This window comes from Oryza brachyantha, chromosome 1 (assembly GCF_000231095.2).
Source record: "Oryza brachyantha chromosome 1, ObraRS2, whole genome shotgun sequence".
Taxonomy (NCBI): Eukaryota; Viridiplantae; Streptophyta; class Magnoliopsida; order Poales; family Poaceae; genus Oryza; species Oryza brachyantha.
Genome location: NC_023163.2, coordinates 1,699,750 through 1,722,515, shown reverse-complemented (window position 1 = coordinate 1,722,515; position 22,766 = coordinate 1,699,750). Strand labels below are relative to the sequence as shown.

The following is a 22,766-nucleotide window of genomic DNA, read 5'->3' as shown; positions in this document are numbered from 1 at the left end:
CCGTGTGGTCGTTCATGTGAATGGAATCCTCGTGTGTTCTTTTAGCTATATAAGCCCCTCCACTAGTATTGTATTTTGATGCTAATTCTTTTTGTTTACCTCTTTATTTTACAATTATAAATTTACAACCGGTTTAAGTCGTTATTATAAAATTATTGAAAAATTACAAAATTACCATCCGCGCTATCATTCGATTGACATCATTACAATTAGAAAAATAATCGGTGATAAATTTATAAAACTCATTTTCTTTATTTAGCTTCCAGTGGCATATGCATTGATTCACTAGTTTTGGAACTAGTAAAGAATACACCAAATAATTTAAGAGTCAAACTGTTGACCTTTAATAATTTTTTTATCTCAAAGAGTATTTAATAATTTTTTTATCTCGAAGAGTACTCTAAATATATTCAGTAAAGCTAAATTTTGGAAATAAGTCTAAAACTAGTCCTCAATGGTACCTAAATTAAATCCACTCCCAATATATCCAGATGCTCAATAACGCAATATTTTGGTTGATCACTCCAATTGTTCATCGTTTGTGCTAAAGGTGCCTTCTTTTTCATTTTTTCCCAATAATGTAAAATGAAAAAACTACAAAGATATGTTCATTTAGATTTGATTGTTTGGATATTTAGAAGTTCAAAGGGTAATTAGTAAAATATACTATGGAATAGGTGAGGGACAAATTCGATGCCACACCGCTATTTTTGTTAAATGAATGTAGATTTGGCGCCATACAAGCTATCTTTCTACCAAAAAACAATAGTTTGTAGCCTGTTTAAAGCATATATTGATCGCTCTTTAGTTTTTCTACATAAACCTATAATATTGAGTTTGTATTGATTTTTTTAAATCAATTTTGTATATTCATCATAATATTCCTCTATCCACCACCATTGAAGGGAGATAGTAAACAAACACTTAAAGAAGGACCCACTTAAGAGTGACCCATCTAAATGTTTTTTGTAACCAACATAGGGATATTTTGAAGAATTGACAGCCGCATCTTTTCGTTTTTCTTATGCTTATAAACCAAATTTTAAATTTTTAACCTTAAATTTATAGATTATTTTGGAATAAAATATCAACAAGAAAGATAGCCTTTATTCCTATTTCTTTCAAGAAGTGAAAAAGATACAAATAATACAAAATAAGTTGTCTGTAACATACATTGGTATTAATGCCATGCCAATAACCACATGTTGAATTGTTCGCATGTAAGAGTTTGGGATGCTTAGTTATTTTGGCCTAACACTTGTGGATGAACATTCCCTCAAAAATGAAACACTAAGGAAGAGCAACCTATGCCTATACTTCTGCTATAGCAACCTCTGATGCAAAAGGGATATATGTGACAAATGTTTACAACGGATTGAAGATATGACATATTTAACACATACACTATATAAATAGACATTATCTGGATCACCTTTTGCCATTACAGATACAACCATACTTATATAAATTAATTCTTTTGAGAGGAAATATAAGTCTATACAAGGAGATGAGCTAATTTACTTAGGCCGCGTTCGGCACTCCACTATCTAACATTTTTCACGTGCACCGTGCACGCTTTATGAACTGCTAAACAGTATATTTTTATAAAAATTTTCTATAGAAAAGATGTTTTAAAAATAATATTAATCTATTTTATATTTTTTTAAATAATTAATAATTAATTAAACATGTACTAATATATTATTATATTTTTCGCGCTGGATTTCCCCACGCTGAATACGACCTTAGACTTTAAACAAACTCAAACAATGACATAATTACAGAATTACCTGTATTACTAGAGGGCATCTCTGGAATAATAATGGAAGCTAAGGAAGGACCTACACCTAAAATTCCCAAACACCATAAATATTTCTCCTAGAAGATCCAGTAAATAAATAAAAAAATAAAATAAAATTAGGTAGGTAAAGGGGAAAAAGGGGAAAAGAAAACACGCATGACCTCTTTTGGTTTTGTTCCCCACATCTTCGTCTTCGTCCCCCTTTCCTCTTCGTCTCCCCTTCGTCTTCTCCCCACCGCGTCAAACCCTACGCCGAAGCAACCGCCGCCGCCCGCCCCCCCACGAATCCGCCACCGCGGCGCCCAATCCGCGCCTTCCCGGACCGATCCCCCCTCCGATCCGCCGGAATCCCTGCCGCAAAGGGGCGCGCGTGCCCCCCCTTGCCGTGCCCCCGATGTACAGCAACTTCAAGGAGCAGGCGATCGAGTACGTGAAGCAGGCGGTCCAGGAGGACAATGCCGGCAACTACGTCAAGGCGTTCCCGCTCTACATGAACGCGCTCGAGTACTTCAAGACCCACCTCAAGTACGAGAAGAACCCTAAGATCAAGGAGGCCATCACCGCCAAGTTCACCGAGTACCTCCGTCGCGCCGAGGAGATCCGGGCCGTCCTCGATGAGGGGGGTGGGGGCCCGGGCGCCAACGGCGGGGACGCGGCCGTCGCCACGCGCCCCAAGACCAAGGGTAAGGACGGGGACGGAGGTGGGGATGACTCCGAGCAGTCCAAGCTCAGGGCTGGCCTCAACTCGGCCATCATCACCGAGAAGCCCAATATCAAGTGGAACGATGTTGCCGGCCTAGAGAGCGCCAAGCAGGCGCTGCAGGAGGCCGTCATATTGCCTGTCAAGTTCCCGCAATTCTTTACAGGTGAGCGGCTGCGACGAATTTCCCGAGAATTATATGGTTGCGATTGCCATGGATAGTATATGCCATATGGATCTTGATCTTCATCAAAATGGATAGGGCGAGTTTGGGTTGGCTGAAATGTTTGTTGTTCCATGGTTACCTGGTTTGCAGAGTAGCATACATAATTATTTGATTTTGTTTGTATAGGGCGATTTTAGTCTCGACCATGGTTTTGAATCCACATCTAGGGGTGATGGGTGTAACTATTTATGTTGTATATATTACAGTTTCGGTGGATGCAGGGAAATCTCCAAAGTTGCACCCTAGAATATTTTCGACTGCCCATTTTCTATCGAAATGTTTGCTATAAGTGAAATTAGCAATGATCTGGTATCAGACAGCAATTTGGAGTGAAAACATAATTTTCAGCTAATAATTTGAATAAAGAAGATGGTTGTGGAAATGAGGGAAAAAATCTGCTTTAATGATAAGTGCATTTGTTCTTACAGTATAATATATAACCCCACACCAAGTTATTAGCTTGACATACATTCAATTGTTTAATCTGGCAAACAAACTTAGTTTCAAATATTATTGGTCTGTTTTCCTTTTGCATCTATTGCCCATCTTTAATTTGACATAAAACTAAGGGCATTTTATAAGCAGCTGATAAGATATAAGTACCATTGTTCTCGAAACACTGTTCAACTGTTCATGACTCACATGTTATGTATCTTCTTTGTTACATGATAATGTACTCCATGCTAAACAACGTTTAATGAAAAAAAACATGTGCATGAACTCATCTCTAGAGATTTGGTGCTGTTAGCTATTTTATATTAATGGAGAATTCTGTCTTTAGGTAAACGGAGACCATGGAGGGCTTTTCTTTTGTATGGTCCTCCAGGAACTGGAAAGTCTTATTTGGCTAAAGCTGTTGCAACTGAGGCAGATTCTACATTTTTCAGGTAGTTATACTATATATCTATATATTAACTGCATAGTTGACAATAATTCTTCACTTTTCCTAATTCTAATACTAAATTTTTCAATCATGTGGTGCCTTTTACATTGTGTCCTAGTTATCTGTTCTGTGGAGTTGTGTGTCAAATTAATAACCTCCCAACATCTCTGACCTTTTTCGCTGCTTCCTCACTTTCTGTGCCTGTTCCGGAAATGTAATTTGTAGCATACTTTTCTTTCTTTTTTTCCTGTAATTTTAAACATAAATAAGATTTGTGATTTCTTTTTGCACTTTTGTGTGTACTCAAGGGTTTAATGTACTAATATGAGCTATTTAAAATTCATCCAGCATTTTCCTTTGCAAAGATTATATTGAGCTGAAGATACTTCACACTGTTACTGTATTAGTTTTGCAGTTCATGTTTCCGGGTATTATAAGGCTCTAAAAAACTAACAAAGTTCCTTATTTCAGCAGCAACAATTACTCTTTTTTTTTTAGATTTTTGTTTCATCATGTAACAGTTTCTGCTGTCAATTTTTTCTATGATTTTTTTTAAGACTTGAAGTTCTAGTTATGTAGTTGTTATCAACAATATTTACACAGCTGTATGCCTTCAGTATGCAATGTATGGATAATGAACAGAATTAATTAGCGTGGAACACTAGTATTGGAATTGATTACTCTGTTTGCATGAGCTCATGCCCTGATTCAGTTGTTGCTCCATTGCTGCAGTGACAATATTGGTGTCTAGCCTATAATAATGTTTGTAGGAAGCTACCTTTTTCCTGAAAATTGTATAATTGATGCAGGCAAGTTATCTTTTTTCTCAAAGAAAACATTTATGGAAAACTAGGAAAGTTGTTCCTTGCAAGGTGTCTCCTCATAAAGCAGCTCTTACATAGCTACATTTGGTTTGGTCACTTTTCATGTGTGAAATAAGCAACTTTTAAGCCATCAGCAGACGAAATCCTTATGTGTGATACTTGTTACGACATGTTGTATACTGAGTTTTATTCACCTTTTTTCGTCTTTATATAGATTTTTTGATCATTAGTACGGATCCAACACCTGCAATGATATTGTAAAATCACTTGTTTTTCTGGGAGTACTTGTGGTTTCCTTGACATATTGCTAACACCTATATTTATGGAAGCACTGGTATGATTTGATGGCATGATGCCCTGCGATGTTTTTGCTTTTTTTAAATATGTTTAATCATTAATCCTCATCTGAATAACTTGTGTGTGTTAATTTTCGCTGCTAGCATCAGTTGTCCTTAACAAGAAGCCTATCCCTTGGTGGAACTATAGAGACCAACCTTCAAATAAAACATAAAATATTAATGAATGGTGATCCTTTTTTAATCCTGGAGTAAATTTCAGAAAACTGCAATTATTTGTCAAAACTATCACTTTTCTGCAACTTTAGATTGGTATTTCACAAAACTGCAATAATAGCAAACAATTTTATCATAAAATTACAACTTTACCCCATTTGTGTGTATGACATATGGGCCCAAACTTTTCAAACAAATAAAGTTGTAGCTTTCTGATAAAATCATATACTATTGCTGCAGTTATCTGGAATGTCTAGCTAAAGTTGCAGCAAACTTATAATTTTGACAAAATAGTTGCATTTATCTGAAATTTACTATTTACTCTTTATACAGTGTAACAGTAATCCTGCATGGCCTTGTACAGTAACACTGTTAAAAAAATTACTGCAAGTGCTTACATGTTCATGTAGTAGTCAAATAAGTATGCAATGCATATTTCATGTATTTTAGAAAGAGAATGTCAACAGTTGTCCATGGCAGCAGCAAAATGAGAAGAGTTTATATATTCTGGTTGCTTAATACTTGACACTAGAAGTTCCATGATATATTTGAGATTAGAAGCAGAGATTTTTACTATAGATGGTCTTAATAAACATATAAGGCCTGTTAGCCTAAACTATATTAATGCCCTTTTATATCCTTACCAGGATTTCCTAGTTCCCTTGAAATGTAATTTAACACAGTGGAAAGGCTATACTTACCTGCCTTGCAGAAGACCACAGAGACCATTAGAAGCAGAGATTTTTACTATAGATGGTCTTAATAAACATATAAGGCCTGTTGGCCTAAACTATATTAATGCCCTTTTATATCATTACCAGGATTTCCTAGTTCCCTTGAAATGTAATTTAACAGTGGAAAGGCTATACTTACCTGCCTTTCAGAAGGCCATAGCGACCTTTATTGAGAACAACAGTACAGACTGGAGCTGAATCTTTACACTTCAGCGACAGCAATTGAGTGATAACTGTCAGTCATCACTGAACTATAGGTGATTGACCAATATGGGTTGCAGATTGAATACTAAAAGCAAGTTCTCATACTCCCTCCATTCCATATTATATCAATGTATCAATCTGGGTTTTTGCCTAGATTTATGTATCAATGTATATGTTTTGTATATGTGTATTCACTACCACACATATGAATCTAAGCAAGGCCAGAAAGTTTTATAATGTGGGACGGAGTGAATATTTCAAATATAGCGGCCTTCTGATTATCATTGTAACATCAAATTCAGTGAGCAGAAGCAGGTCCTTATCCATGCCCTAAAATGAATTGTGACCTGCGTAACAGGACATTGCTCGGATATAAGTTCATGTTTTTACCTAGTTCCAATCAAAACAGAATTCATAAAAGTGGAATAATCAACCTTGTTGCTAGCCCCCACTGGTTTTTGTTCGCCAGAAACTCGCCAGTTCCTGGAGTTTAGCTGTAAAGCTAGAAATCAGTCAATATCTTTGAGTAAATTCAGAATGAGTCAAAAGTTGGTTTAATCCGAGACAGATTGATGTTCAAGCTAGGCAGATGATCCTATGTCTGCCCAGAAATCAACAGTTTGACATGGAAATGTCAGAGCCAGTTAATTCTGACATACTTTCTAGCCCGGGTTCTGATATCAAAATGGAGTCTAGTTTGGAGCATGATATGGCAGTCTTATTAGTGTAGTATTAGACCAATGACCATTTTACACAGCTACTTCCACTGCATGCTAAAAGGAAATTTGACATATAGTCCTGTAATAGTCATGGTCTATCATACATGCATTAGTGCAATTTTGGTAGCAGATCCAAAGTAATTAAACAAGCTAGCTCTTTGCTAATCCTACCACTAGAGTTGTGAGTTAGCTAGATCACACAGCAATTTGTAGTCACTGTTGACCACCCTAATCCAAAGATTGAATTTCATGCGATACCTATCTAGCAACACCACATGTGATCATTATGTGATTAGTTATGGTTGTGGCCACACTTCCATGATTATGTATGTGGTTTGTCATGCCACAGCTCTATGCATGTTTACAATGACATGCAGACATTTGTGAGAAAAGGAGAAACTGCACTATTCCTTTTCCTGTACCTGATTGCTCCATGATGTTGCCAATGATCAAATGTGTTTGCTTTCTTGTAGTATATCTTCATCAGACCTGGTGTCAAAATGGATGGGAGAAAGTGAAAAACTAGTTGCAAACCTTTTCCAAATGGCTCGAGAAAATGCACCTTCCATCATATTCATTGATGAAATTGATTCTTTATGCGGTCAACGTGGAGAGGGTAATGAGAGTGAAGCTTCTAGGAGAATCAAAACCGAACTTCTTGTGCAAATGCAGGTGAGTTCTTGTGCTCGCATTATTAACTTTTTCAAAATCAGGTGCCTGCTAGCCTGAATATCAGAATAGCTACTTTTAAGTGTTTACTTGGGTATGTTATCCTTAGATGAATGTTCAGAGCTTTGAAGGAGGTGCATGAAGTGCTGTTATATTTGACAATTATAACTCGTTATGAAGTACTTGTATATCTAAGGGGCAAAAAGGATCATGGCATATTTTCATTTCACATTTTAGTCCTAAGATTTGTTGCCCCACTGTTTTGGCTGATACTGGGGTACTAGACCAGTTACCACCTCTAATACTGGTAGAGTATTAATTCTAGTACCAAATCCAAACAGAGTTGTACTTGTATCAGGTATTCAGGTCTCAAACTAGTTAGGAATATTAGCCTCTCCAGATCTGAAACTATTACCACAAGAATGAATACATGCTATTCCATCCAGATTTGGAATCATAAAAATGAAAATCTGCTAACTTTCCATGTAGGTCAGATGCAAACTGGTAGATTAGTTGCTTTCTAGACACATGGATTCAATATTGATACATGACTTCGCCATAATAGTTCACATCATTTGATGGGCTTCAAATACAGTCCACTCTTAGAACATGTGACATATTAATTCTCTTATCTTATATGCATTCCATGGTTTGTTAATTATTTAGAGGGTTTTATGTCAAACACTTGAATTACCTTTTGCTTTGTTTGTCCAGGGTGTTGGCCATAATGATGACAAAGTATTGGTTCTTGCTGCTACAAATACACCATATGCTCTAGACCAGGTTAAAGAAGATTTATTGCACCATTTATAAGTCTCTCAAAATTCTCTTGATACCCATTGGACAATTTATACTTAAATCTGTTATCTTAGGCTGTGCGCCGGCGCTTTGATAAGCGTATCTACATTCCGCTACCTGACCTGAAAGCAAGGCAGCATATGTTTAAGGTGCAGAAACATTTGTGCAATTCAGTTTCTAGAATATTATCATGCTCTGTTGTTACAATCTTTGTCTGAGGCTGCTAACGTTATTTTATCCAGGTCCATCTTGGGGATACACCACACAACTTAAATGAAAGTGATTTTGAGAGCTTGGCTCGTCGAACAGACGGGTTTTCTGGTTCGGATATTGCTGTTTGTGTAAGTAATTTCCTGCAAAATTTGCATATATCTGTGCTTCGTTAACATGTACTCAGATCTTACTTTTTTCCCAACAGGTAAAGGATGTGTTGTTTGAACCTGTGCGCAAAACACAGGATGCCATGTTCTTCTTTAAGGCGGATGGTGATACATGGATGCCTTGTGGACCAAAGCAAGCTGGTGCAGTACAGACAACTATGCAGGAGCTCGCATCCAAAGGTCTTGCTGCAAAGGTAAAGAATGATGGCATTTCCTCCACTGCACATGTTAGAAGAGGATTCTTCGATTAATAAGGTGTATTTCCTGTTTGTAGATCCTTCCACCACCAATATCAAGGACAGATTTCGAGAAAGTCCTCGCCAGGCAGAGACCAACAGTGAGCAAGAAAGACCTAGAGGTGCACGAAAGGTTTACAAAAGAATTCGGCGAGGAGGGTTGATAGATCATGAAAACTCACCTGTGCACAGCTGCTCCACAGAAATGTATATTGTTTATGACTCTGATTGTTCTGGTTGGAAGTTGGATTCGCAGATTCGTATAATCGGTAGCCTAACTATGACTGATTACAACTTGTTTATTGCGTTGGGCTATCATTGTGCATCTGTTGTCAACTTATTTAATTTTTACTGTCACTTATACTTGAAATTTTCCACAAATGTATTAATTAAGGAATAATACTTAACGTGGAGCCCTTGTGGTGCAGCTTGTATAGTTTGTTCATCTCTGCCTTTTGATTCCCCTCATTTTATACAGTGCCATATTTTTGGCCCAAATTTACATGTTCTCCAATCAGGCATTCAACATTCAAAGGACCTATTTTTTGTTCATGTAATTTTGGTGCTGGACCAAGTAGCAGCGATTCCTTCAATTTTACTGCCTGACTATTCAACGCGACACACACTGATCAGTTGAACTTCTCATGTGGAATCAACTGTCATCATTTCAGCTGACATGTATGAAACAGCTTTTGTCCAGAGTCCAAACTAGTATAGTATGTTGCTGGAGGCCCGTGATTGTGCAGTGCAAAGCCGATGGATGAATCATGCGTGTACGTGCCTGCACTGTCTGTGTGCTGCACCAAATTTCAGCCAATCCAGGCATGGACACGAGCCGATCAGGTACTACGTAGTACCGGCACTGCTGGTGCTCGTGCAGACTAGAGGCCAAAACTGTTCTTCCAAATGATTCGGTGCTGCTCGATATAGATAGATCATCCATGGAGCGACAGCCATGCCGTGCCTGCATGTTTGTGGCTGCAGGCTGCAGCCGTCAGAAATTCAGAGCACATAGCTACAAATGCACACCGTATCTTGTGCCCCCGGATAATCCAAGCCAAGGTTATAGGACGATTACTCGAGCCTTTTCTCCGAGAAGATGACCAGAAATTCAGATGTGCGTATTTGAATTCAAGAGATATGTAGGACGATTACTCCAGCATTATTTTCTCTGAACATGACAAGAAATTCAGATGTACACATAGTATGAGCCAATTATTGCGTCTCAAACCCATTGGCCGATGCTGCTGAATTTGGGATGGTGTAGTACGCCTGGTACTACTTACGTACGCACCTCTTCTGACGGCTCTAGCTCGTCGCTGTACTGCAAAAGTACAGTTAACACTTGCATGCATATAACAGGTCAGGAGGACCGGGACAATGCAAGCTACTGTTTTGCCTAGCTCGTTCCTACTCTCTCTCTCTCTGGATTCAATGCTTAATTGCTTTGCTTGCCCGGTCTTCTAGCTAATAGTCTCAATTTGATTGATGCTTCTGTACTAATCAAGTACCCAGTGGTAATGCTCTTTTGCTAATCTAAGTGCTTATCTGCATAGTTAATTCCTAGCAGCCTCTATCATATCCTAACGATTTGGGCTTTTCAGCATTATATTAGCTTGGCTTTGCTGTCAGGAGTACGTGGACGATGACTGGCCTAGGAGACTCTTCGTGATATGGGTGGTTTATGTGTTCCATGAGATCATTATCTTTTAAAAAATGTGTCATGAGGATGATCAAAATGTCATATGGCAGATTAGTGCTTAATTATGTTGCTGGTTAATATGTTATGGCTGCTTGAGAGGCACAGTTGGAGAAGAACCTACCACCATCCTCCAATCTTGCAAAATTTGTCTGTTCTCTTAGACCAATTAAGGATACCGGGAATCTGGGACTTAATCTCATTAATTAATTAAATGACAGGACAGTAGTAGACCCTTGCTAATCCCTCTGGTCAATATTCATTGATATTTTTGATATTGACATAATCCCTAAAATTTAACTTTGACTTGATTGATTTGTTGTCATAATCATAGTATCATGAAAGTGTTTTAGACAAAATCTACCTGCAGTGCCATTTTTCACATAGGATATATCTCCCATCTCCATGTTCGGCCGTGTTCGTTCCATCAGACTAGCAAGCTGGATTCTCTCTTTTTTTTTTCGCGCGCACATTTCCCAAACTGCTAAACGGTGTATTTTTTATGAAAAATTTCTATTTGAAAATTACAATAAAAAATCATATTAATCTATTTTCAAAATTTTTATAATTATAATTAATTAATCATGTACTAATCTAGCGCAACGTTTTCCGTGTGGGTTATTTATGCTACTGCCGAACACGGCCTTCGTATCACAAATTAAAAAGAATATATGATTCTGGTTAATTATTAGCACCCCAACTCTGGGCTCATAATAATCTCGGCATAAAATAAGCGACATTTTTTTAATACCAAGACAAAATAAATATAGATTTTTTAAATTGAAAATCGTCAAATATTGCCAATATGCCAATGGATCAACTTGTATATCCTAATCATGATCATTATGAAAACTCCAAGAAAAGAAGACAAAAATGCTGAAGTGTGATGCATGCATATGTACATGTTGCTCCTCCAAATGGTCCAGAATATTAATGAAGAACCGAAAGAAACGATTTTTTTTTTGCATTTGTTGCATTGTCATAATGACATTTAAATCAAGTGAGTGCATGATTTCAGTTGGTGAATTAAACTTGGTCACCTCGAGCACCTTTCCAAAAAGTTTCATCTCCGTAGAGGCTCTAAAAAAAACTAGTTGGCAAGTGGAAGTCTTAGTCTCTTCTTTACCCAGGAAAATATCAAGACCAGCAGATCAACCAATGGAGTTTTCAAAATTAAATATACCCATTGATCAAGTGCCAATTCTAATTATAACGTGCCAAAAAGTTTCAGCCGCCAATGACACAGCCCAAATTGATGTACTATAAAAATGCATTTGCTAATCAATTAACAAGTCGGCAACATGCATGCACAAAGCCACACATATATAATATATATACATGATCCTAGCTTCCTTCCAGGAAGAAGTAAGCATCAATCTTATATAAAATTTGTGCACTTTTCATCATTAATCAAAACACTGCTAGCATAACAAGTGCACAACTAAACAAATAATTTGGAGTCCATGAATGCATGAACAGATACATGTGCACAAGATCACACAGCATCAGCTAACCAAGAAAAAGTAGTTTGATTCCGAGACGGACATCAATTAACAACTAATACTGATCCTGTCAAAGCAACTTAAATTATACTCCAGAATTCCAAATGGATCCGTTTCCCTTGACCAAACACTGCGTCCACAGCTTGCATATGTGCATGGACTTTTGAAGCCACCAATACATAAGCAGCAAACAAATCAAGCATCGGTTTCTCTCTGACAAATTAAGGCATGCATGCCCGGTAGCTTGGAATAAAAAAAAATTAATGACATACGTACATATACAAAAGTCATGACTAAGAGAGAGCAAAGTAATGATAGACTAATACCAAATGCTCAATTAGGTAGGTGGCAGCAAGTTAATTAAATCTGCTCCTTGCATGCAGGCTTGACGCCATCCACAGAATTGACATGCATGGCAACGTGGCCGGACAGCATCCAAGAAGCAGCTCCTTTGAACTAATCCAAGTAGCTAGTCCATGTTGCATATGATCACCAGAAACGCAGAGATGCAAGTTGCAAGCTCCATTCTTTGAACCGTCTATCCATCCATCTTTAAAGTTGGGGCCAGAGGACGACAAGCCAGCAGCAGCAGCAGCAGCAGCAGCAGTAGCAGCAACTTGCAAAGAAAACTGCAGGCTAGGTCTACACACAAATGAGGAGGAGGAGGAAGAAGAAGGATTGGATTGGATTGGGTTTGGAAATGGATGGATGGATGGCAATGGAAACTTGAGCCGGTCACTGCAGCTAGAATGCCTGCTTGGGCGGCTAGTTGCCAACTTGGTACGCACACGGTACGAAACTGTGTGCTGTACGTCTCAAACTGCCTCTCTACCAAAGCTAGGCAGCTTGTGGTTTTCCACTGGAAAGCTGCTTCTTGCAACTTGCAGCTGGGACTGGCTTTTGTGCTCATCCATTTCATGGATCGATGCATATACTCATGAAATGGTATATCTGAATGCATGCTGCAGCCTGCAGAAATGCACAATCTGAATTTCTGGTGGTTTTTACAGGTTAATTCCGGACCGTGCAGATATATATATGTGTCTATGCTGAGCCATCAACGAGAGAGAATCCTGTCGGTCATACTTGGGGTGCTACGTACCTAGACTAGCTTGATCATGATGTGCATGTGTTACTACACGTCTTTGTCGCAACTAGGAAGTGTCGTGCTCGGTCGATAAAACCATGAAAAATTGTTAATTTTGTGGTCGTCGATATGTTGCGTCCTTACACAAGGCGAGGATTAATAATTGATTATTTTGAACCAGTTTGAGCACATCCGATTCCCCTACGGTCTAAAATCATCTCAAAACTTTATGAACATAATTAAATAACATTTTCTTAACTTTATTTTGGTTGAAAATACTATCTAACCTTTATCTTGAAAAATAATTCTATTGTGCTACAGTTTTATTTAAGTTTGCAAAAATATTTTCTAACATAAATTATAGTGCAAGGTTTCGCTTTGAAAATCATATCAATCTTCAGAACAATTAATGATATGTTTTTTTATTACAGGATATGGTTTAGCTATGCAATAGAAAGTTTTGAAGCAAAGAACAGTGTTTCTGACAGCCTTTCTAAGAGCAAGATCAATAGTAGCATCTGTTGTCTACTCCAATTTCATTCCATGTCTTGTAGCTCACACATACAATAAAAGACTCTAATTTTCAGCTTATCTATCATAATAATAATATTATATTCTTTATGTCCCCTATCATATCTCTTTCTTTATTTTGTAAGTAGTACTTTTTCTTGGTTTGTGTGTACAGCCTGGCTCTAAATTAAGCATCCATCCATTTTCTCTCTCCTTCTTTGTTTTTGCCAACTCAGCAATATTTTTTTTAAGTCAGCTTAGCACCTCTATTGTACCTGCTCTAAGAGAGTTAGGAGGGAAAGATGGATAAAGAAAAGAGAAAATAATAATAATAAGTTCCTCCCCAACGATAGGGTTACAAAGATCTATATTTATTGCCTTTAAAACTAAAGATCATCTTTAGCTAATTTAATTTAAATTTCAAATAAATGTTAAACTAAAGGGCGTTCCAAGTCATTCCGCGTTCTCGTGGTCATACCGCGTTATATCTAGTGATGGAAAAGAGATCGAACCCGGTCTTAGTTGGGGTGCTTGCTTGCATGTGTCTTTGTCGCAACTAGGAAAGTCGTGTTTGTATAACAACGAGGAGTTGAACTGAATCAAGTCTCATGTTGAATTTGATCAATTTTACGCGAAATCAGGTATACATTTGACGACATATAACAAGCAATTAAAAGGGGTAAAAAAATAACTGAAAAATGAAGCCTTGATGTTTGAAGGTGTGTACATAGTAAAAAATAAGCAATTTTTTGAGTACTAATATGTACTATGGTAAGCAAGTCAAACTATATGATTAAATGAAAACAAAACTCTAATAAAAGTTAAAACATTTCTTTTACTCGAAGCGATGAAAAAAGTGTAAGACCCCCTTTAAAACAAAGGATTTGTGAAGGAATTTTGCATGATTCAAATCCTTTAGGAAAATTTCTTATTTGGTCCTTTGAAACAAATGATTGGTCTTGTCCAACTGCATGACATTTGTAAGGAATGGTTCATTGAAGGTAGATTTAGGAGGAAAATCAGTAAGAGCTGGAATCTCTTGAAAAAATGCTTTGATTCAAGCTCTCTCATCTGATTCCTGTGTTTTTAATGCAGTCTAATTAAACAATAAATTATGTATTTTCTTGAGTTTTGCAACCCTCTGTTTTGCATTTGCATTCATGTCAAAATCTTGTATTTTTCACATATATAAGCTGGTTTCTCAATCTCATGTTTCAGTAGAGCCCTAAGTGGGGTATTGTGTGAATATGGATCCACTCAACATATAAAACGGACAAATGTGGATTTTAGGCATTATGTCAGAGGAGTATATTCCAAATTTAATTTGTATGCATTTAAACATTATGTTTGAAGTCAAATAATCATCTCTTGTACTAGTCATGTTCCTTGTGTTGGTTGAATTGGATGTTTGATTGAATGGAGTCTCTATTTCCACAAATTCCACTTAGTAGTATTAGCTAAAGGGAAAATAAGACAAGTGGCCGGTCTGTGCACATGCCATTCTTCTGGTTAACAATCGATCAATGCAAGACTTGATTCAATCGTTAATTTGCATGCATATATATTGCTGATACAACGCGCGTGAGCATTGACCAATGACCATACCTGGAAAGCTACTGGCTGAAGCATGCATGCATATGCTAGAAAGAATTAGAAAGCAAGAGATCGACAATAATCCAACCCGGCCAAGAAATGTTCTTTGTGACACATCTATAGTTTGTTCATTAAGCTACCATGATATACTCCTATATACCACGCAATGCAGATGAGTACTACAGTCAGCTTCCATATATACTTTGGGAATTTAAGTATACATATCTATGGAGGATAATTTCATCACCATTAGATAACTTGCAGGGTATCAAAATTTTTAGCACAAAATTTTGGTACATCTAGGTACTTTGGTAGGGCCATAAAATTTTTCATCTATAAAATACTTTTCAATCTGATCAAGGTTGATTAAACTTAATTTGATGGTACATTTTAAACAGCACAAGAGGAGTTAACTTTGAATATGGATGTTGATAAATTAAGCATTTTAAGTAAAAATAAATCTAGTAGTGCCACTTGTATATTCTGGATTATACTTAATTATAAGATACTGTACAGTAATATTTTCAGAAACATATACCACAGTACCTTGATAAATGAAAGTTGACAAGTATTTGCAAACTGTGCATTAGAATATATATACTCATATCCTTTGTCGCAACACTGCACTAGTAGCCTCATCTTTTCGTTTTTTCTTATACTAATATGTTAAAATTAATCTTTTAACCTTAAATTTGAAGTTGATTTTAGAGTTATTTTATCAATATTTATTTTTCAAACTTTAATTAGATCATAAGAACACACGTATAAAAAATTTATTTATAAATTATTCGGACATGAAGCGACAACACGTACTACGATAGCTAGCTGCATCTCTGCTAGCATGCGTCCCTTTTTTTATCAAAGAAAAATTGATCAAATTCATCTGATCTTACCGTACACACACATGTATTGCACACAGCTACCAGCTAGAGGACTGTCCTACTATAATTTAATGTTAATTAATGCATAATACTGTATAATCGCTTTCACATATACGTACTAAAAAAAGTATTAACACATGGATTAATAAGATGCCAAGCTGAGCTCGATCGATCGCTAAAAGTGGAGCTAGCTAATGGCGACGTTCTGCGATGGTCTGCCAAGAATCTTCTAGAAACTCCCCCAGGACGACTTTTCAAAGTCTTTGGAGTCGTCTCAGGACCGGTCGAATGCCATAACAGTTAATGATACCACTATACAAGTTTAAGATTAAGATGAATGCGCAGCTAACCACATGGCCAACGTGCTCACTAATGTAATTAATTAAAAGAAACTGATGTTAATTGTAACAAGCAGGTCTTTCTTCTCCCATTGAGGTTGGAAAAGAATCAAAGCTACCTAAATCAACTACAAATGTTTAAAGTCTCCCTTTGATTCAAACGAAAAAAAACATAGGAAATTTGAAAGACTTAATTTAATACTATAGAAAAAAAATCTTATGAATATATTTGAAACAGATGATTGAATTATATCCTCTTCTTTGAAATTCCTATGAATTATGTAATATAGAGATTTTAAAGAAAAATAAGCATGACTTTCTGCCTTATGTTTTATTCTTCCTATTACTCTAAATCCATATTTCTCCTACGCGTCAATCAAACAACATTTTTTAAAATTCTTACGTGTTTTTAACTCTTGTAGAAATTCAATGGACATATCGTTCCATTCATAAAGTTTTCCTATTCACGTGTTTTGTATTTCAAAGGAGCCATAAATATATTGTAATACTCCCTTATAAAAATAATATTGGACTATGTATAGGTTTTTTCTCCACTGTTTATAAAAGGAATAATACAATATTGCTTCAATTTTAAAGGTTGCCACCACATAGTTGTCGGGTTGCTAAGAAAAAAAAAATTACTACTACCTTAGCATCTGCATCATGAATGCACATAGGCTGAGCTACTTGCACTACCTATTTCCAAGGGGCTACTATTTTAATAACGTGATATCATAATAAAAAATAATATTAAAATGTGTAAGGTCTTTTCTCCTTTGTTTCTAAATAAAAGCCGCAACACTGCCTTAATTTACAATGTTGCCACTACAAAGTTGTTGGGTTGCCGAGAACGACAAATTTCACTATTACCTTTAGTCTCTGCATCATGAATACATATAGACAGAGCTACTGCCTTACAGGTCAGAGAGAGAGACAAGTATACGTCGATATCGATGACCAGTACCCAGACTAATAGTTAATCGCACAAGCAGCTAGTAATGTCGTTTTGATGCAACTTGCAGCTAGGTGGCTTGTACGAAGCACAGCAACTCGAAAAATTTAAAGATCGATGGATTGATCGATCGGTTAATGTGATCCATGAAAATTGCAAGCTGGGGTGAGTACGCCAGTACATGAGAGAAACAGCAAATGTTCAGTGCAGTGAACCTTGCTAGCCTTTCGATCGTGTTCATGGTGCAACTTGCCTGCCCTGCTGCCTGCTGTCCTTCGTCCAACTTGGCCAAGTAGCCATTAGCTCCATCTCCAGAAAATAACCCAAGGAGATCGAGCATATATGGTATTTTTTCTCGAAAAAATGTCAGTGCTGTTGCTTTTAAATTTTTTATTAATCACTACAGGCTTGAGAATTGAGATGGATGTAAAATGGGAAATTAATTTAAGGAGTGTTTTTTTATTTCATCTGCGAATAAATTTTAGAATAGAAACGATTACCCTGCTAAACTGGTTTCTTCAATTCTTTTCAGCTTTTTCACCATATATTATCTGTACCAGCATGTTTTCTTTATTAAAAATACTTTCTTCTTCTTCTGTATTACTTAGACCGTTCTTTTTCTAACCTATATATTTGTTAAGTATATTTCTCCAAATATCTAGGTTATTTCTATAATCAAGTAGATAATCGATTGCAGTAATAGCTGACGAATATTAGTCTGTTTCAAACAAGGCTAAATGTTTGAGCCTGGTTTGCTGACTGAAACTCTGTATCCCGTATATGGTTTGGGAATGAATATGGTATGAGTAAATTTGTCGAAAAGCTTTTCAATGATATTGCACACTTTACAACTTTATTCTGAACATGTTGTGTTAAATCTAGTGGACAAGTGGATAAAAGTGATGACATTATGTTGACTTTGAATAGCCAAACTATGATTCTACCCTTGCAATATTGGTGTATATATGATTCTACAAATTAACACAGTAATTACCTTCTGCCAGATAATTAAATTTAAGGCCAACATTGTGGAGGAAATTTAAACGATTTTTTGAGGTATTAAATAAAATCATGTAAATTCTTGATTTTTGAGGGAACCCTAAAAGGTTGGTCGATATATGTGACAAACAAATCTGACTAATGCCTCTATAAGATTAGAGCATTCCTCCTTGAGGTACCATGAGGTACCACTGTTTTCTATATAAAATTTGGTACCTTCTAATATTTAAGATATCAAGAGATAATAAATTTTATATAGAAAAAAGTAGTACCTCATGTTACCTTCTCAAGGATGATAAATTGCTCATAAGATTAACTCGGTAATTAAGGTAATGCATTCCGTGGCCCATAATAATGTGCACTTTAACTCTAGACAAATAAACAAAATTTTAATTATTAGATGTAACAATCCCTTGCCATAGGTTATGTAGGACGGATTAAAATTCGACATGCCTCTTAGCCTAAACTTTTAGAGTGAACTATAGTTGGTAGATCAATTAAACTCAATGTTCATGCGTGCATAGTAAATTACACCAGTGCTTCCTTATGATTGAATAAATTGAGTTAAGAGTGAATATTATTTTTCATCTTTTTTAAAGTTATGATACTTGGGATTTGAGGGATATAGTGATGATCGGGAAACATATGTAGAGATGAAACATTGATCTATTGATAATTTCTTTTCTTCTCTCTACCCATCAAACTTAATAAGAAGCAGGAAAGTAAAACTTAAACAGGAATTTTCACACAGGCATTTTCATAGGAGCCTTAACGTGATAGTATTATATATAGATAATAACAACATTATTGCACATTTTTGTTATGTTAGTACCTACGATGTATATGTATATATAGCAATTATCCATTTCGACTGTGCTTGTTCCGTGATCCATTTCAAATAAAAAGATTAAAAATAAAACAATTTATTCAGAACTAAAACCATTATTTCCTCAAACTTTAGGTGGCACCGTACTTTTTACAACATATTACCTCATATTACCAAAATATTATATGTCACGTGCAAATATATTTTAATTAATTGCCAAAAAGAATCTATTTCCTTCCATGTCTACGGCATAGAAGGGCATGTACACATGAATTATCATGAGAATAAATTACATACCTTGTTGTTAACACTAAAATATACTCGCTCCGTCTAAAAAAGACTTCATTTTTTAGCATACTTTATACATATAATTACAAAACTATAGAGACTAAAATACTCATGATTTTTGACACTTCAATACAACGTTTCCTGATTTTAAATCATAAGACATTCAATCCTCGCTTTACGAACCCCAATGCAATGATTGCTCAGAAAAGAAAGTCTTTGAGAAACACGTAATAAATGTTAAAAAATGAAGTCTTTTTAGAGCGGAGTGAGTAGCTTTCATGAAATTATCCTAAAATATATGTAAAATAATACCTATGAGACCGGGTCTAGCTCTATATAGACCGACCGTACTTTAAGTTAGGTGATGTAAACATTGAACTGGTCTTGTAAGATTAATTTCAAAAATATATTGTGCGTTAATAAAGTCATGAGGGGGCTTTTAACTTTTTGTCACTTTTTACGGATTTTTATAACAGATTTACCACTAGACCCACCTGTTACAGACTTATGAGGGTCCATATATCATAGACAGCGAGTGGCAAATCTGTTTTGGCCGCTCGTAAGAGTGGCAAAAAGTTAAATTTCCCGTTTGTCTAACCCAGATTTTCTCGTTTTTCGTGAGCACGGTTCCCAAACTAACTAAATGGTGTATTTTTTATAAAAAAATTCTACACGAAAGTTGCTTTAAAAATCATATGAATCCGTTTTTTATAGCTATTAATTAATTAATCATATGCTAAATGCTACTACCTTTTCCACGTCGATTACTTACCCATGAAAATAACACAGCCTAAGACCATGAAAGGATTTTTCTCACCGAGAAGCTTAATTTTTCCCTTGAAACACGGTACATTTTACAGTTGTCTTGAAGATAACATTCATTTTTTTGGGAGGAAAGTATCAGTGTGGCCACATTGCCAAATAACTCAGACTATAAAAAGGAAAAAGTGAAAAACAATGACAAAAAAAAAGACAACTAGATTCTGGGAGTAAAACACTGTAGTTATAGATTTTGGGGCAAACACTGTAGGTGGCCAGCTACCATGCGAATTCCCAGTTCTACGTAGTACAGTACAGGAATTGGTTTATGACAAAAGCTAATTAAGATTTTCAAATATGGGCCACATATGCAAATTAAAGATCACTAACATACAATAAAACAAAACGGAGTAGAAAGCTGCATAGATATAGACACTTTGCTTGATTATTTGTTATAGCAAACGTAGATTCGAACAATCTGAATGTTCAACCAAGAAATATCAAATGAACAGCTGCCAGGAGAACTCATATAAAAGGGCCTAAAATCAACTTTAACAAAATCTCAATAAGGTAAGCTACAAAAGAATCAATAGGTTAAGAGAATTCAAATTCCCCGCAAAAAGAAGCGATAGAGAAAGGATCCATATGTGGAAGGTCTGAATATTATCTAAAAATGTGCAAGTTCAGAATCCCTGAAGTGCTCGACCCATGTATTTGGATATCATCTTCGATTGATGGTAGATTATACATGTAAATATTATTACCCGCACTCAGCGCGTAGCATCAGCTAATTAATAGTACAGATTACTCAGTGCAGCACAACCAATTAATCTTGCCAAGAGTAAAATTATGTAGAGAATCTAATTAAATCCAACTCACATCAGATGAACAGAAAAGGAGGCCACTTATAAGAAACAGAAGTTCATTGCTATGTACTAGTAGATAATTGTACATACTTATGATCTCAGGAGGATTATGATGATATCTAGAGTCCCTAATTAAAGGCTGTACACACAGCTGGATCGATCGATCATTTGCAATCTCTGGTTTGACAAGTTCTATGCAAAAAAACGAAGAACACCGGCTCTAATTGAAGATCAAACAGATGATGAACAACAAAAGATGGGAGATTTATAATCTATATATGAAGAATTCGTTGCTATAACAGCAGGGCACCTAGGGCAGGAGAGCGCTGATGAACCACGCATTGCCTCTTGAGCAAGAACGCTTCTTGCCCTCTCTCGAGTGCCGCCGCCATTTCCAGCGTTCTCTCCCGTTTCCGGCCTTCGCCTCCGGCTATGTCGACTCCGAACAGCCTGACAACGCGGGCTTCGCTTGGCTTCTCTGAGTTGGCGGCGGTGCAGGTGGTGGTGGTGGCCGCCGCCGCCGCCGTCTTGTTCTTCTTGCAGTCGATGAAGAGCAGCTTCTCCGGCCCATATGCCGAGCGGGAGAACACTATGGTGTCGCCGGCGCGGAGGCCCTTCTCCCTGACGAATCGGCTCCAGCCCTTGGTGAGCACGTAGCTCTGGCTGCTGTTCCAGTAGGAGTACCGGAACCTCCAGACCTTGCCCTCGCCGTCCTCGAAGTTGAGAAGCACGCCCTTGCCGGTGGCCGCCGCGGCGGAGTCGGGGCTGCGCCGCAGCGGGAAGTGCTTCTCCGCGTGCTGCTTGGGCACCACCAGGCGGTTGAGCTTGCCGACATCGCTGGGCGTCACGGCCTTCTCGAACAGGGGCTCCCGCGCCCACGACGGCGTCGGCTGCGCGCGCGCGCCCATGCCGCGGCCGCGCCGCAGGCCCTGGCGGAGCTCGTCGGAGTAGGTGTGCTTCCGCAGCATGTCGACGATCTCGGCCTTGGAGTGCGCGGCGAGGAACGCCAGCTCCGCTGCCGACGCCGCCGCGCCGGGGAAGTTGGTCGCCGCGTCGCGCCCGCGGTACCTGAGCGCGGCCACGTCGTAGGCCCGCGCCGCCGCCTCCTCGTCGGGGAACGTCCCGAGCCACACCCGCGCGTGGCGCTCGTAGATCTGCGCCCCCCACCGCCCGTTGGGCTGCGGCACAACCCCCTTGTACCTCGACGACTGCTGCGCCGCCGCCGGCTTCGACGTCACGACATCATCCACGGTGGAGGAGTCACCCCCCACCACCACAGGGAGCGCATCCACCGCCGCCGCCGGCTCGACGACAGACAACAGCTGCACGGCGCCCCCGCCGGACTCCGTGGTGGCCGTGGACGCGCCGGAGGAGTCGGAGGAGGAGGAGGAGATGGTGTCCACCCCCATAGAGAGAGTTGCTATAGCTGTAGCTGTAGCAGTAGCCTGTAATTAGCTAGGGCAGCTAGTGGAGCCAAAGAAGATGAGGAGGTGGTCTGGAAATGGGTTGTGTTGCGTTGCTGTGGGTGTGTATATATAGACTCTGGTCGTTGTATTTTATTTGGACCAACCCAAACGAAGCATCTGTACAAAACTCAACGTGTTCTTGCTGCTACTAGCATACTCCTTGCTTATTTTGCTTGGACAAAGATATGTATGCATGTGTGGAGACGGCGTCTATCTATCTTGAGCCAAGTTGATTCCAATAATCTAAAAGCCCTCTCTCGAGTTTTTAGGTTTTTTTTAAATATTTATTGTCGTTGAGTTTTAGACTTTTTTAT

General features: G+C 37.8%; 2 protein-coding genes across 2 annotated transcripts; one reads left to right on the top strand and one right to left on the bottom strand.

Annotated features, from left to right (window-relative positions):
- Positions 1 to 1,976: 1,976 nt before the first annotated feature.
- On the top strand, positions 1,977 to 9,122 carry LOC102710338 (protein SUPPRESSOR OF K(+) TRANSPORT GROWTH DEFECT 1). Its single transcript, XM_006643671.2, has 8 exons — positions 1,977 to 2,667; positions 3,509 to 3,614; positions 7,077 to 7,275; positions 7,987 to 8,055; positions 8,145 to 8,219; positions 8,313 to 8,411; positions 8,489 to 8,644; positions 8,725 to 9,122. Exons 1-8 carry the CDS (start codon positions 2,196 to 2,198, stop codon positions 8,848 to 8,850), a joined length of 1,302 nt encoding a protein of 433 aa, XP_006643734.1. The 5' UTR covers positions 1,977 to 2,195; the 3' UTR covers positions 8,851 to 9,122.
- An 11,900-nt stretch (positions 9,123 to 21,022) lies between these two features.
- Positions 21,023 to 22,473, bottom strand: LOC102712765 (AP2/ERF and B3 domain-containing protein Os01g0141000-like). Its single transcript, XM_040527408.1, has one exon. The coding sequence runs from the start codon at positions 22,393 to 22,395 to the stop codon at positions 21,280 to 21,282; it is 1,116 nt and encodes a 371-aa protein (XP_040383342.1). The 5' UTR covers positions 22,396 to 22,473; the 3' UTR covers positions 21,023 to 21,279.
- Between the last annotated feature and the right edge of the window lie 293 nt (positions 22,474 to 22,766).